This window comes from Peromyscus maniculatus, chromosome 8 (genome assembly GCF_049852395.1).
Source record: "Peromyscus maniculatus bairdii isolate BWxNUB_F1_BW_parent chromosome 8, HU_Pman_BW_mat_3.1, whole genome shotgun sequence".
NCBI classification, from domain to species: Eukaryota; Metazoa; Chordata; class Mammalia; order Rodentia; family Cricetidae; genus Peromyscus; species Peromyscus maniculatus.
The window spans coordinates 100,622,276-100,638,418 of NC_134859.1; the positions used below are offsets into that span (position 1 = coordinate 100,622,276).

At 49.7% G+C, this 16,143-nt stretch overlaps 1 protein-coding gene across 5 annotated transcripts in view; it reads right to left on the reverse strand.

Moving 5' to 3' along the window:
• Positions 1-673: 673 nt before the first annotated feature.
• Positions 674-16,143, reverse strand: part of Slc39a11 (solute carrier family 39 member 11) — a 441,489-nt gene continuing 426,019 nt past the window's right edge. For all 5 annotated transcript variants that reach the window (XM_076543667.1, XM_015993764.3, XM_006970449.4 and 2 more), the window contains exons 8-10: positions 6,679-6,777; positions 4,019-4,177; positions 674-2,275 (exon numbers count right to left, since the gene is read on the reverse strand). In XM_076543667.1, the coding sequence (XP_076399782.1) occupies positions 2,197-2,275; positions 4,019-4,177; positions 6,679-6,777 (337 nt within the window). In that variant the 3' untranslated portion in view covers positions 674-2,196. The remainder of the gene's footprint in view (positions 2,276-4,018; positions 4,178-6,678; positions 6,778-16,143) is intronic.

The following is a 16,143-nucleotide window of genomic DNA, read 5'->3' on the forward strand; positions in this document are numbered from 1 at the left end:
TCTTCATGTGGCTCTCTATCATCTGAACCCACCCCAAGTCTGGAAAAATCAACTGTCATGTCAGACCTGGAGGGGTAAGACCAGCCAGTTCATGGGCACAGGATCAAAGTGCTAGATGGATGTTTGGCCAGCACACGTGTGTGTGTGTGTGTGTGTGTGTGTGTGTGTGTGTGTGTGTGTGTGTGTGTGTGTGTTACACATGGGTCTGTATGTGTATGCATGTAAAAGTCACGTGAGCACCTCTGCTACTTGACCTATCTCTCCAGGACCTGAAGCATTGGGCCAGTACAGCCTAATTCTCTTGATGCTGTTGGCGGTACCCGGGAACAGGAGTTTCAGCAGAGGTGCCAGCGTTTAGTCACCAGCACCAGGGGCCATGGCATCTCATGGAGCTCTTTTCTGAATGCCATCAGGCCACAGCCCAGATCTAGCTGTCTTAAATCCACCCTATATCTAAGCCCAACTCTCCACTAGATCCTTCAAGTTTCTTAACACCATCCAACAATCTGCTCTGTTTAAACAAGCTGGAGTTGGATGCTGTTTTTTGCAACCTCTAAGCTGACTAGTCATTCTGCTGTGAGCATCTAATTACTCCTGCTGGTGTTGGGTGGGAGAGAGGGCATTACCCATTCTGGAAAGAAGCGGTGTTGAGGATCAAATATAACACAGCACATGCACAACAAAATTCCCTTTATTGATATTAATCACAGTTACAGGTCTTATCCAGCAGAAAGGACGATTTGCAGTAACAGAACTACATACAAAGACGTAAGGATAAAATATACACATGTGCCAATCACCAACCCAGCTAGCCTCAACCAATCAAATTGAAGGAGTCTTCAATTTTGCTCACCAGTGCTTCAGAAGAACAGCCTTATGCCCAGCTGAGATTGGCCTCTGGGATCTTGAACATTCACAGACTACAATATTCACCCTCAGAGGGATGGAACACGTGAACACAGAGAGCAGACACTGAGAACCCAGTACCTGAATGCCTGGGTCCCAGGTAGAGTCCACTCTGAGTCCCACACCTCCTCTGACCATGGAGGGCTCGGGCCTCAGATGTGTTGGGAGAGCTGATGGCGGGCTACGTGTATGATGGAGCAGGTTAGCATATAGTCTAGGTCCAGTCATTCTTCAGGGTCATCTCAGAATTTTAAGTTTTCAAAGAAAGGAAACGTAAAAATACATCTTCCTACCCCCTTTCCTTTCTCATTCGAAGCCCTCTGGCCAGATTCCAACAAAGCCTACCACAGCTCAGGGGCTCTGGATGGGGTGATGTTTCCAAGTGGCCAGCAGAGCAAGTGCCTTAGCAGACTCCAAAGGTCACTCATTCGCTAGAGCTAACTTAACTCCTGTAGTAAACGAGGGGGTTGAGTACCTGCACTTCGCTAGCATTCATAAGTCTCAGAAAAATAATGGCTGTAAACACATCCAGATTAATAGCTAAGGAGATCTGGGAACCATGACCAAGTGCTCTGTTCTTGTGACCTACCAAGAGCAGAGGCCTCAGGTCAAAACCATCCTCACACCGCTCTCCACAGGGCACACTGTGTGTTCACAGTCACCCTAATTTCCAAATTTCTCTAACCTCAGTAATGCCAATCTTTGCTTTCGGACAGAAGAGAAAGATGAGCTGACCCCCTTCCCTTCATGTGGGAGCCGTTCCGTGCATGCCTCCCTGGAGGAAGCAGACACTGTTGAAGCTGGCTCAGCCTTGGAGAGCAGCCTTCTGTGTTCATGATGCTTCTCTCCTGGCATTCTGGGTGGACAGAAGACCCATGATGATAGAGCACAAGGGACTCAGGCCACCTGCTCTAAGACCCTAGGCCAACATGCTCAGGACTTGTGTGCCAAGAGCTGACTTCTGGAGGTGACCTCGAGGAGCTGAAATTGAGTCTAGTAAGGGAGACTGGAGGTGGGACAGTAGGAATGGCTGGCCTTGACAATCCCACCGAGGAAAGATTCCTTCCACTCAATGGCCCAAACACAAATCTACAGTTCTATGACGCCTTGAGATTACAAAGAAAACCAGCTTCTCCCTCCAAAGCAAAATGAAAAGTCAAAGTGTAATCAGAGCTGATCTGTAAGGAGATGGGGAGGAGAGAAAAGAACAGGGTTTTAATGTGAAGAGAGAGGCTCATGGTCCTGCAGAAGCCTGGAATTTGCCTTCCTGGGGTCCGAAGGTTGTCAGAGCTAGCCAAGGCCCACATCCAAAGACATCATCACCACGAATCCCAGGATGGAGGCCCAGGATGCCAGCTTCCCGTTGCCACTAGGAGGGAAGAAGAGGAAGATGGTAAGGCTTAACTGATGCTTCTCCAGGCTGATGGCCCCCTTCTGAAATACCCAACTGCAACAGGAAGTAATCTACTAACAGTGGCAACGCTGACAAGTGGGCATCACAGGCCAAGCGACTGTTCTGTCCTAACCCCAGGCAATGCCCTCGTTAGGCTGGTCCCATTATTTCCTGTGATTCTTGGGGCTGTCGCAGCACAGGGAAATCATTTGACCATGACTCTCCAGTTCATGCTTGAATAACAAAGTAGTGATCAGGAGGTGTCTTAGCTTGGGTTTCTGTTACTGCAATGAAACACTGGTTTATTTGGTTTTACACTTCACCATTGTGATCATCACTGAAGGAGGTCAGACAGGTACTTGAAGGGGCAGGAACCTGGAGGTAGGAGCTGATGCAGAGGCCATGGAGGGGTGCTGCTTACTGGCTTGCTCCTCATGGCTTACTCAGCCTGCTTTCTTATAAAACCCAGGACCACCAGCCCAGGGATGGCACCACCCACAATGGACTAGGCCCTCCCCCACTGATCACTAATTGAGAAAATGCCTTATAGCTGGATCTCATGGAGGCATTTCCTCAACTGAGGCTCCTTTCTCTCTGATGACTCTAGCTTGTGTCAAGTTGACACACAAAACCATCCAGTACAGGAGGTCTGGGGAGATGGCTCACCAGTAAAGAGCACTTGCTTCTCTTGTAGAGGACCAGAATTCAGTTTCCAGCATCCACAGCAGTCGGCTCACAATTGCCTATGATTACAGTTCCAGGGATCTGACTGGCCTCTACAGACACATACGGGGACGGACACACACACACACACACACACACACACACACACACACACACACACACCTCCTTCTAAAAATTAGTGACTGTTTCTTACGTTTTCTTCATGTGCATAGGGAGAGGGGTATAGGCACATGTGTATATGGGCACAGGTACACATGTGTGCACATATATGTGGAGGTCACAGGTCAGTCTTGGGAGTCATTCCTCTGAAGGCACTGTCTTGGGCCTGGGACTCACTGATTGGGCTAGTCTGCCTCCCTATGCAGCCCCAGGAATCTACCTGTCTCTACCTCCCCTGTGTGGGGACTACATCCACCATGCCTGGCTTTTTATGTGGGTTCTGGAGACTGAACTCAGGTTCTCAAGGTTGAGTGACAAGCACAGTGATGGCCGAGCCATCTCCCCAGTCCTGGTTACTATCCTTAAAGACACTGACCTGACATGATAAAGCAGCTGTACAATTATTCTGTTATAAACACCTGAATGAAACCATGCAAGGCCCATACCCTGCCCACCGTCTGGCCACTGCTCTCTTCATTCCAGCAGAGAGAGAGAGAGAGAGAGAGAGAGAGAGAGAGAGAGAGAGAGAGAGAGAGACAGAGAGAGACAGAGAGAGACAGAGAGACAGAGAGAGACAGAGGGACAGAGAGACAGAGAGAGAGACAGAGACAGACAGAAACAGAGAGACAGAGTCTAAAGGTGGCTGTCTAGTTCATCAAGGGGCCAGGGGTCACTGCTTTATATCACTGCATGAGGTCACCTTCCTTCTCTTTATTTCAGTTTTAGCAAGCAGAGGAGGGACAGGAACAATTGTGGGAAGGGGCAGAAGGATCTGGAGACTAAGGAAAGGAAAGAGAAAGGAAGAGAGGACAGATGTGAAGAGGGGTGTCTCAGACTAGGCCTGGAGCAGGGGTAGACAGCTGGACAACTCCCCACCTGATCTGGGCTTCGGGGATGATGTCATCCATGACCACGTAGACCATGGCACCAGCAGCAAAGGCCAGTGCATAGGGCAGGACAGGCTCAGCCAGCACCACAGCAAAGGCTCCGAAGACCCCAGCCAAGGGCTCCACCATGCCGCTCAGCTGTCCATACCTAAGGAGGGAACAGAGACATTGACCAATGCACGGAGACACAAGCAGATGTGCCACTTGCCCAGACTGCTGATCCAACCCTAGAAAACAGACATGCGTTGTGGGCATCTTGTCTGGCCATGTTCTAAGAAGCACTTCTCCATCCTTGCCCAGTTCTCCCAGAAGCAGTTATGGTAGCTTCATACCTCTTATGTCCTTTGGATCTTTGAGTTGCCTATGTTGTCTTTGGACACTGACAATTATTGGGACATAATTTGCATCCCATGTAACATTCACTGTGTAGCCAATTGTTTTTAGTATATTTACAAGGTTAAGTGAACAACACCATCAATTCCGACATCTTTATCACCCTAAAAAGGAGCCAATGGCCATTAGCTGCCATGTTCTATTTCTTCCTCCTCCCCGTCCCTGTCAACATGAATCTCTCCATCTCTTTCTCTCTCTATGTTTGCTGCCTCTGGATATTCCCTACAAACAGAATCATATATGGTTTGTGGGGTGTGGGGCAGTGAGGGTGGCTGATTTCTCCTAGCATAATGTTTTCAAGGTGTATCCTTGCTGTAGCATATAGCATGTTTGGAGCATGCTGTAGCATGTTTGGAGTGTGTGTGCACATGTGTGTTATGTGTGGTGTGTGTGTGTTATGTGCGGGTGTGTGTGTGTGTATGTGTGTGCATGCACATGTACATGCAAGCACCCACCTGTGAGGAGGCCGAAGAAGAAGGGGGTTACCTGCTCGCTTACTCTCTGTTCTATTCCCTTGAGACAAGCTTCTCACTGAAGCTAAGCAGGGAGCCAAATTCCCAGTGATCCTCCTGTGCCTGAACCTCCCATCTCCATAATACTGGGGTTGCAGGCACACATGGTCACACCTGGCTTTTTAGAGGAGCGCTGGGGATTCCAATCTGATCGCATGCTTCGACAGCAAGTCTCCTTTCCACTGAGCTATGGTCCCAGCCTATGTAGAATATATCTTTCTAAGAATGAATAACAGTCACTGTATGGCTGGACAGGCCATCTCTCTGCTCATCTCTGTTCCTATGTTGAATGACAGGACACTGATTAGGAATGGTCTCAGTGTATGCCAAGGACAGTTGTGGGAGGCATGTTAGGGGGTTTAGGCTGTCACTGTGTCAGAGATGGGCCCACCTGGACATTTGTGTATTGACTATACGTTCTCTACTCCCCACCCTCAGAAGCACCATCTTGGCTGAAGGTGAGATTTCTCCTTTTAAGGAAGTCCTTTTTGGAGCTAGGAAGAGGAGGTGTGTGCTGCTCCAGAACAGATGCGCTCTGATCAAAAGAGCAACACAGATGAGTGAGCGCTGAGGACGGCAAAGGCAAGTGGTAAGGCGGGCCCTGCAGACGGAAGCCCCTGCTGCAGGACAGCACCAACCAGCGGAGGGTTGGGCCCCTTTCTTGAAGTGGGTGCTTGGGAAGATGCACAGCCTCGGAGCTTCAGTCCTCCCGAATCTGTGTCACGGGGGTGAGAGACATCGCCCACCTCCAGCCTCCCAGAAGGAGGGCAACGTGTGTGAGAGCTCAGCCGCTCTCTCAGAAGTGGGCACCGGGAGACCCTCTTTTGCTGTGGAATCTTTTAGAGTAGATAGCGCGCCCTGGCTCCTTATGTTTTCACAAACGGGTGAGCAGGACAGACAGCCCTCTGGTTTATCCACCCCCTCCCTATGGCCTTGTTGTCTCTGGGAAATGTAGCGTTGACATCAAGCCCGGACTGGAGTTTGAGAAGGAGAACAAAGCTTCCCTTCTCGATCTTGGTGCTGACCACAAATCTCTTCATCTCCTCCCTCCTTTCTCCCTGGTGCCGTGACTATTAGAAATGACAGCTGTGGCTTTGGTAGGTTATGAAAATCTCTAAGGCCACCCACCTCCCTCTCTCCCAAATCCTCTATGTGAGGGTCTTTAACAATGGAGAAAGGGATCTGTAGAGGGTGGAAACACAATCACCTAAGTACCTGCGCAAACTTGCAAGTCACAGGACCTTACACAATGGAAGGCGTTTTAAAATTGTCCCATTAGCGGTCTGCATGAGTGCTGTGACCTTATGTTGCAGAGCAGTGATTGTTTTAGCAATGACATGTGGGAGGCCCGTGTCCTAAGTGGAGGACATACAAGAAGAGCTATCATAATGACCCGCTGAACCAGGTGGTGGCCAGGTGAGCCTCGGCTGAGCAGATTGTGACATTTAGAGGAGACATGTAATGGAGGAAGTGGCTAGTGCTGATGGCCATGGGTTGCTTTCCACAGAAGCCTTTGAAAAGGGACACAGCCACTCAAACTGGCTATGAAAGGTCAAAGGTCAAGAGATGAGCTTATGTCTTGGGGGTCTCCACTGTGTGTACAACATTCACCCACCTTTGTGGTGTTCTTCCAGAAGCCTCACAATGGCTTCCAACATGAGCTTGACCTTGCAAAACAGAATTCACACCAAGTCATTTATAGCCTACACCACTCTCCTCTGAGCCAATGGGCTGGTACACTCACCAGAAAGCTCTCCAGGTAGAGAAGCCTGCTCCACGCAGAGGGAGGCTGACAGCCAGGCCCTCGGGGAAATTCTGGATCCCAATTCCAATGGCCAAATTCCTACAAAACAAGAAGGCAAAGTCCTACTTAGCTTTGACTATTTAACATGTCCTGGAGTCATCTTAGAGAGGAATTGTTTAGGTCAGACTAGCCTGTGGGCAATGTCTTTGGGGGGCAGTCTTGATTATTACGTTGATTAGGAGGGTCCAGTCCACTGTGGGCTGCACTATTTCCTGGGCAGATGGTCCTGGGCTATATAAAGAAAGCTAGCTAAGGGTGGGCCTGCGAGCGAATCAGCAAGCAGAGTTCCTCCATGGTCCTGCTTCAAGTTCCTGATTCTTTTTCTCTCCTGACCTCCCTCAGTAATGCCTGACTTCCCTCAGTGATGGAGCATAGTCTGTAAGCCAAAATAAGCCATTTTCTCCCCTAAATTACTCTGGTCAGAGTGTTTGAATCATAGTAACAGAAAAGAAATTAGAATAACATGTAAAAAGTCTTGTCTAGAATCATGTACTATTTTTTTTTTTTTAAGAAAATGGCCCGCATAGGGAGTGGCGACACTATTAAGAGGTGTAACCTTGTTGGAGGAAGTGTGTCATTGTGGTCTTGAGTGGGCCCTGCGGTCTCCTATGCTCAATCTATGTCCAGTGCCACAGTTCACTTCCTGTTGCCTGTGTATCGAGATGTAGAACTCTTAGTTCCTTCACTATGTCATAGTCTCCAACACTATGTCTGCCTACATGTTACCATGCTCCCCACCATGATGACAATGGACTAAACCTCTGAAACTGTAAGCCAGCCCCAAATAAATGTTTTCCTTTATAAGAGTTGCTGTGGTCATGGTGTCTCTTCACAGCAATAGAAACCCTATTACACATGTACTCATCAAAAAAGAGGCCCTTGTCAAGGCCTCCTTTGGTGTTAAGTTGACAGGCATGGATCTGTGGGTAAAGGAAGAAAGAGGGCCCACATGTAGGTGGCATCACAGGAGGGAGTGACATCTTCCTCCTTGCTGTCCTCCTGTCCTGAGTCCCTTGTCATATTCTGTCTCCAGTATGCCACAGTGCATCAGAGAACATGCGGGCTCCAACTCAGGATGGCCCAAGTTTGCTATACAAGTCTGTGTCAATCACTGGACTTTCACACATGTGTGTCTAATGCACAACATGAAGATAATGATGTGTCACAGATCAGCCTAACAATGCCTGAAAAGTTCTTAACACAGGGAGATGGTCTGTGCACTTGAGTTTCTGTTTCCTGTAGTGCAGAGATGGGTGTGTCTCATTTTATCCAGATGGGACATCAGAACCAGCACAAGGAAGGAAATATACAGAATGAAGGTGATACTGGTGTGGCTCCAGGCTCAGGTTTCCCACGGACTCTTGCTGCATTTCTCTGGGCTTGGGTGGTGTTCACTGTGAGAGCCTCTGGTCTTCTGCCTCTGCAAGAGCCTAGGAGTTTGTGTTGTGCACCTGAGTCAGATGCTAGGGACCTGTCCGTGAGAGGCAGCTCTGTGTAGAAGCCAGAGGCTAGATCACAGCAAAGGGAGAATTGGAATGAGGTAGGCACACGGGCAATCCATAATTGACCAAGGGAGACGAGGCACACACACGATTATAATTTATAATGCACACACATGAACCCTCATGCCAACTTGCAAAGTAAGGAGAGATGCCACAGGAGGGAACAGGGCCAGTCTGAGGGCAACAGAAAGGCAATTTGAAACTACCTCCCTGGACAAGACTTGACCTTGGTTAGACAGGTCTGGGGCAGCCTCCATGGAGGGCCCTTCTGAATACACAGCTTCAAGGGCATCAGGCAACTAGCAGTGCTGGCCTGTGGCTGAAGGAGTTGGAGGTGGTCTAGCTGCAAAAGGGAAAGTTGCCTCGTGCTTGGCTTTCCGGTCAATTGACTCCTGTCTGTCCGCTTTGCTCCCAGTAGGAATTTGCCCCTTAGCTCTGGACAGATACAAGGGAGGGCTACAGCCAGCAGTTGGAGCCCGGGGCCATTCCACATTTGTGCCCAGGTTCCAGGATCAGAACATAATTTGCCACCTTCAAAGCCTACCAGCCCAGCTCTGGCCATGGCCCTCCAGTCTGGACTCTAGCAAAGAGCACTAGGGATAACACTCAGTATTAAATATCGTGACTCCATTTTGTTCTGGGGGGGCTTCATCTCCTCTTCATCATCACGCTTACCTTCACCCACCATCACCACATATGCACATGTATCTCATAGGAGGCTCAATGGCCCTGTGTTCTGGGACCATTTCAGGGAGTCTCTTAGACAAAGACCAACCCTACCAGAATCGAACTTATGAACATTTAGTTAGTATGTATTCCATTTAGTTAACTCACATGTTTGAATACTCGGTCCCCATTTGGCAGAACTATTTGGGAAGAATTAGGAGGTGTGGTCTTCTTGGAGGAGGTGTCACTGGGGGCAGGTTTTGAGGCTTCAAAAGACTAGTGCCATTCCCAGTGTGCTCTCTGCCTCCTGCTTTCGGTTTGAGATCTGAGCTCTCAGCTGTTCCTTTACTCTGCCATCACAGACTCTGACCCTCTGAAACCATAAGCTGAACTGAACACTTCCTTTGATAAGTTGCCTTGGTCATGGTTATCTCAGAAATAGAAAAGAAACTTATATAGAAGTTTTGTTGATTTCTGATCAAGACAGAGGACCCAACTACAGTTTGTTCTAGAAGCTTCTTTTACCAGTTTTATGTCCAAGAAGACCCTGAGCTCCTATCCAGGAGTGGGAAACACTGGGCATACATTTCTGTGGAAGAAACAAACCTTAAGAACAAGTTCCTGCCCATGTTCTAGCATTCCCCACACTGTCTTCTCCATAGCACCCTTTACATTCAACACCATTCAGTGGCTCCTTGCCTCTCCCTAAATCATGGTCAAATAAGACCAGTTTTCTTGGCCTTTCACAGACCCCAACACCAAGGATTTTTTCCCAAAGAGATCAACCTAGGGCAGTGGTTCTCAACCTTCCAAATGCTGCAACCCTTTAATACAGTTCCTCATGTAGTGGTGACCCCCAACCATAAAATTATTTCCTTGCCGCCAGGCGGTGGTGGCACATGCCTTTAATCCCAGCACTCGGGAGGCAGAGCCAAGTGGATCTCTGTGAGTTTGAGGCCAGCCTGGTCTACAGAGGGAGATCCAGGACAGGCACCAAAACTACATGGAGAAACCTTGTCTCAAAAAACAAAAATAAAACAAACAAAAAAATATTTCTTTGCTACTTCATTACTGTATTTTTTGCTACTGTTATGAACTGTAATGTAAATATCTGATATGTGACCACCCCCGCCCCCCATGGGGTCACAACCCACATGTTGAGAACAACTGGCCTAGGGTCAAACTAGGTCCTACCTATGTCTCTTCTCTGATACAGAAGCAGAGCTTGGAGGCTAGCTTGTAGTCCACTGTTAGTATCTCCCCTTCCATAAAGCCATGCAGGAGCATGACCTATCCTAGGAGTGAACATGGAGCCACCAACCCAGTGTCACTGGCATGTCCAAAGTGACACTTCCTGTCCAAAGTCCTGACATCCACTAGTCAGGCTGGGGAAGCCTCCTCCACATCCTGCCCCAGAGCTGAGCCCTGATAAGCAGGACAGAAACCCCATTCTTCCATCCCTGGCAAGACTCATTGTTGATGCCCTGCCCTAGCCCTGGCACACGGTTTCTAGTCACACCCCAAGATCCTGCCAGGTCTTTCTCTGCAGGGTACTGCTTTGCCGTGTGATCAGGAAGTCTATTCTGAATATTCCTGGGCTCCTGAGACCACGGTGTGGGCTCAGACTACAGCCTCTCTGCCTTCCCTCTTCCTACACAACCTTTTAAATCCAGCTCTCCTTTATATAGGCGCATGCATTCACACACACAAGGCCAGCTGTATTCCCATTCCCAGCTGTACATCATGTTTATTTCTCATTTCTCTAACAAAATGCCTAACAGACACATGAAGGAAGGAAGGATTTGCTTAAGCTCACAGTTTCAGAAAGTTTAGTCTGTGGTCACATGACTCCATTGTGTCTGAATCACAGTGAGACAGAGAATCATGGCAGGGAGCACATGGCAGAGCTGTTCACATGACATCAAGGAAGTAGAGAGACACAGAGGAAGGTCCTGGGACAAGAGACAACATCCAAGGACATGTCTCTAGTGATCAGTTCTAACTAGGTCCCACCCCTGTGAGTGTCCATCAGCTCCCCCAAATGCCATTGAATCATGAATTCATCAATAATGTAAAAAACGAGGTCAGCGCCATTACAGTCTGATCACATGTCAATGACTGGGTTGATCAGCTGGGGGTAAAGCCTTCAGTGCATGAGTCTTTAGGAGACACTCCATATCCAAAGCACAGCAGATGCCAGATGGGCAGGGAAGGGGTCTCTTCTTTATCACTGGCATCAGCCCTGAGATCTGAGTCTCCAGCTCTCAGAACCAGTTCTCCATTCCAGGCACCAGGGAGCGTTACCAGAGGCCTTGCCTGGGACACTCTGCAGACTGACGAGGTATGGGACCTGTGCCTTCAAAGTCGGAAGAAAACGCTATGGCTGTGGATCAACAGCAGCAGCAGCAGCAGGTGTGAAGACGGACGGAGGTAGTGGTTGAGCCCACCTCCATTGCAGAGCCTGTTTTCCTCTGCTTTGATTCCCAACACAGACTGGGAGCCATGGGCGCCAGGGGCTGCTGTGTGTGCATGGAGACTCTGCAGACTGGGTGTCCATTCTACATAGACTCTGACATGGGAGGCCCTGGAGGGGATTCCGGGGAACAAGGGCAGGCCCAACAAAGCAGCTGTGGCCACAGTGGGGATTCCTGAGCAGAATCAGAAGCAGGGGGCTAATGAACACCTGAGGGGATGGAGGGAGAGACTTGGCTGTCAGGGAGGGTCTTCAGGGGACAACTCTGAGCCTACTCCTAGACGTGCTGGCAGGGATGGGAGAATGTGAGGAGGAGAATGTGCCTAATGCAGAGCTGATGGCTTAGAGGAGGCTCCCACCCCAGTCCCACTGAACAGTCATCCACGATCTCTGACCTAACCAAGCACTCTACAAAGGCATTCCTGGGTCGGCAGGCCTGGCTGACCTTGGGGAAGGGAAAGCCGAGACAAGGGGTTTCCTTTCCAGGACCTACCACAAAATTGCAAGCAGTATTCAAAAGGGGGCGGGGCATCGGACGACCGGATGGCACACACACTTAACCCTGTCACCACACCCTTCAGAGCCCTGCAAAATTGCTGTTGCTGGGTTTTATTTCTCCTGCTCTCCAAAACCAAGACTCAATTACCAGCCCACATGAGTATGGGGACAGTGGTGTCCCTTCCCTGAGCAGCCATGCCTCCTAGTGAGCAGTCACCAGGGCCTGGCTGGGTGGTATGAGAGAGGGGACCTTGCCAGAGGGCCAGGAAAAGGCTTACAGGATAGGGTATCACTGGAGGCCAGGGCAGGTAAGTGGCTCCCGGGGAGCCAGGCTGCAACCGCAGGGTCAGGAGCAGCACGAGGAGGCAGCTGCTGGGAAAGGTGAGCCAAGGCTCTGTGTGGGAGGGCTGCCTCTCAGAGGAGTTGGCTTTGGCTTCAGTGCCCAAACTTCTGCTTTCCTTTTCTTGGGGAGTCAGGATTTCCCCGGGTGGACCAGACCCAGAGAAATGGCTGCCTGCAACCCAGCCTTGGGAGGGTTTAAAAATTAGGTTTGTTTTAAAATTTATTTCACATTATATTTGGAGAGAAAGGGAGGGAGGGAAGGAGGGAAAAGGAGAGAGAGAGAGAGAGAGAGAGAGAGAGAGAGAGAGAGAGAGAGAGAGAGAGAGGAGAATGAGTAAAGTTACAGCCCTGGAACAAAAAATTAAAAAAGGCAAGCAAGAAGACAACAGCACAGTCTACTCTTTGGCCTGGGGGTGGAGGTGAGCAGCGGGACTAATGGAACCACAGGCACTGGCCAGTGCGTGTTGCCAATGCCCAGGCATCGGAATTTCCTGAGTACTCACAACTTTCCTAGTGGGAATCTGGATACTCCAGAGCTGAGGGGTTTCAGGGATGGAGGACTTGGCAGTACCAAACTCCAGACTACCCCAGGACACTCTGGGGTGAGCTGGTTACCCTGGAAGGGTAGGTAACAGAGACAAATCCCAGGAGAGGACTTTTACCTTGGAAGGGGGAACAGATACTTAAAAAAGTAAAGGCTGAGGATATAGCTCAGTTGGGACCCAGCATGCTGAAGGCCCTGGGTTTGAGCCCCAACACCAAAATAAATCTCATGAATAAATGTCCATAATCCTAGCACTTAGGCAGGGGAATAAGAAGTGCAAGGTCATTAAGTTTGAGGTACAAGTTTGAGGCCAGCCCAGGCTACCTCCCATGACACAACCAGCTCCCTAAAACTTCCACCAGCCTGGGGATGTCAGAGCAGTTCTTGGAGGCTCCTGTCTCCACCCAGGCTGAGCAACACTTTCAGGCTAGCCAGGGGCTGCTGCAGGGACTTCAAAGCGGCAGTGGCAGAGGCGATGGATCCTGTGCTCCAAGGCTGGGCAGGCGTCCAAAGGAACAATCCAGGCTGCGTAGGGCCAGGAGGCTGCTGAAAACCCCCAGGGGTGGGAAGAATGGGTGGGGGCAGGTAAGGGCCTGGGCTCACTCACAAATATTGACTCTCAGCAGACACAGCCAGGCCCATGCAAGGCGCCAAGGAGGTGCAGGCAACCTCGAGGGTGCCCATTCACAGACTGGGCCTCTTCAGTCTGGATGCAATAGCAGAAGAAACCCTGCCCCTGCAGGGGGCGTCTTTTCCACCTTGTCTCTGTCATCCTTTGCTCTGCAACCTGGTAGAGGTGCAGAGGCAGTGGCCTGGGTCCTTCCAGGCTGCCAGGCAAACAACAGCCTCCATTTCCTTCTCATCACAGGCCATTCATCCTAAGAGGCTGGCCATTGTTTGGTCTTTTCCTTAAAAACCCAGGGACAGCCAGAAGCCTGGCTCTCCTCCGGCAACCTCCCAACGGCGGCTGCCCTTCTACCCTCCATGTCTTCCTAATGCTAGCCTCACATCTCATCGCTACAAATCAGAGAACTCGGGTGGCAGAGGCCCCGCAGGGGGCCTTGTTTGATGCCTTTACCACCAGGGTAGAAAACAGAGATGTGGGCAAGTTCATTGCCTTTGGAGGTCACATGACCTAAGGAGTCAAATGCACATGGGTGGGAACCTGTGCCAGTTGATGACCAGATTGACAGGGTCACCCAGGATGCAGTTCTCCGAACATGTCTGTTAGGGAGTCTGTAGACTGGGTTGACTGAGGTGGGAAGCATTATCCCGTGGGCTGGGGCTCTAGACTGAATAAAAAGGAGAAAATGAGCGAGCGCCAGGATTCATAGCTCTCTGCTTCCTGACTATGGATACAATGTGACCAGCTACCTCAAGCTCCTACGGCCATGTCTTCCCGGCTAGGATGGCCTGTCTCCTCTCAAACTGGGAGCCAAAATAAGCCTGTGTTCCCTTAAGTTGCTTTCATTGGGCATTTTGTCACAGTAATGAGAAAAAGTAATTAATTCAAAGTCCCAGGGACACTGTGACCCAGCACCAGCCACTACTTTATCTGTAAAATACTGGAAAACTTCCTTTACAGGGTCCTCGAATGGATAGAAGATAATCATTTTAAGGCCTCAGGCTGGAGGCCAGGGTAGATCCTCCTTCCACGCTAGCTACTGTCAACACTGCCCAAGGCTTCCCTAAGAGACGTACCAAGCTGGGCACTCAGGGTCCTTTGGCCATGAATATCACAGTGGGGGGGAGGTGGGGAAGGGGCGGGGCTCATTTACAAATACTGAGGTGTGTATGGTCCGTACAACCTTCCAGTCAGTGCTGGGACCTCCCATGCCCTCTAATCCTAGCAATGGCCAGGTGGGACTCTCCTCCCGAGTGACTCAGGAGTGGGCCACTGAGCCTAAGCCATGGGAAAGCACTGATGCCATATAGGAAGGCAGGCACCAGGGAGCAACCCACCTTTAGAAGCTTCCAATGGAACTTGGGAGCAAAAGAATCCATTGGCAAACAACGGCTACACAGCCCAGAAGCTTGTCAGTGGCCAAAAGGGAAGTAACCCCAGGCATGGATCCAGAAACTTCATGGACAAAGTGATACTCAAGATGGACTTTGAAGAAGAAACTCTAATACTAAGGGGTAGGTGGGGGGGAAGCAAGCTTCATCCAGGAAGAAGGTGACTCAAGTCTTCCCCTTCCACCAAGAGAAAGCCAGTTCCCAAACAACACTTCCAACGGTGAAGAGCTTCACAACCCAGCTCTCCTGGACACCTGCCCTCTGTGCGTCCTACCACACTCCACTGGCTTTTTAAAGGAAAATCCAAGTGCTAAATAGCCCAACCCAAGCCATGGCTCTTGCAAGGCCAAAGGCAAGGGTTTGCACCTAAGTGGTCCCTGCCCCATTTCTGGGAGGCAGGTCCTTGTGCTGAGTGACTTGCTCAGGAGGTGGGGTTTTTGGGGGGTGTTGGTGAGCATCCTTTGAAATCCATTTATTGACCCCTACACTCAGACATTTTGCTTCAGGCCATCTCAGGCCTTACACTGGCGAAGCTTCCATTGTGAGTCAGCATGGAGCCATGTGCCAGGAGATACGCAGAGTCCTGGGCAACCCACGGCAACAACTTGTGGCTGAAACCAGCGCCTGTCTTTGATTACCACGCCCATTAGACCAAGCCTGAGGTCCTCTGGCTAGAAAGAAAAAAAGGGAGAGAGATGATAATCTCTTCTGTATGTAGTGTGGCCACATGCTGGGTGCGATTGGAAGCATTTACACGTAGCAGCATGTTATACCCCTCAGTGGCCTCTCAAGTGTCTCTATGATTATTCTCATTTCACAGGTGGGGAGCAGATATGTATGTAGAAGTGGGGTAACTGGTCCTCAGGGTTACTAGGCTTCGCCATACACTTTGGGTCTTGTTAACTTCTTGCAGACGCATCAGTCCATCACAGAGAGAGTAGTGACCTGGCTCCAATCCCCAACAAGGAAGCAGGAACTGTCTTACATCTACTCAGCTAGTGGGATGAGGTTCTGCTCCATCCTGGTTAATTGGAAGAACAGTGTGGGGAATGTTTTCGATTGCCCTTCATTCTTTTTGGTTTCTTTTTAGAAGAAAAGAACTGTGTGTGTGTGTGTGTACACATGTGTTACATATATATCTATGTGTTATATATGTGTGTATATATGTGTATATATATATATGTGTGTGTGTGTGTGTGTGTGTACACAGGTCAGTGTATATGTGTGTGATGGTGAATGAGAGTATGCATGGAAACAACACAATCCAAGGCATCCCATTGAAAAATGTTTTGTTATGTTCTTCCATTTCTTTTTAGAAGCAAGCAACTGTGTGTGTGTGTGTGTGTGTGTGTGTGTGTGTGTGT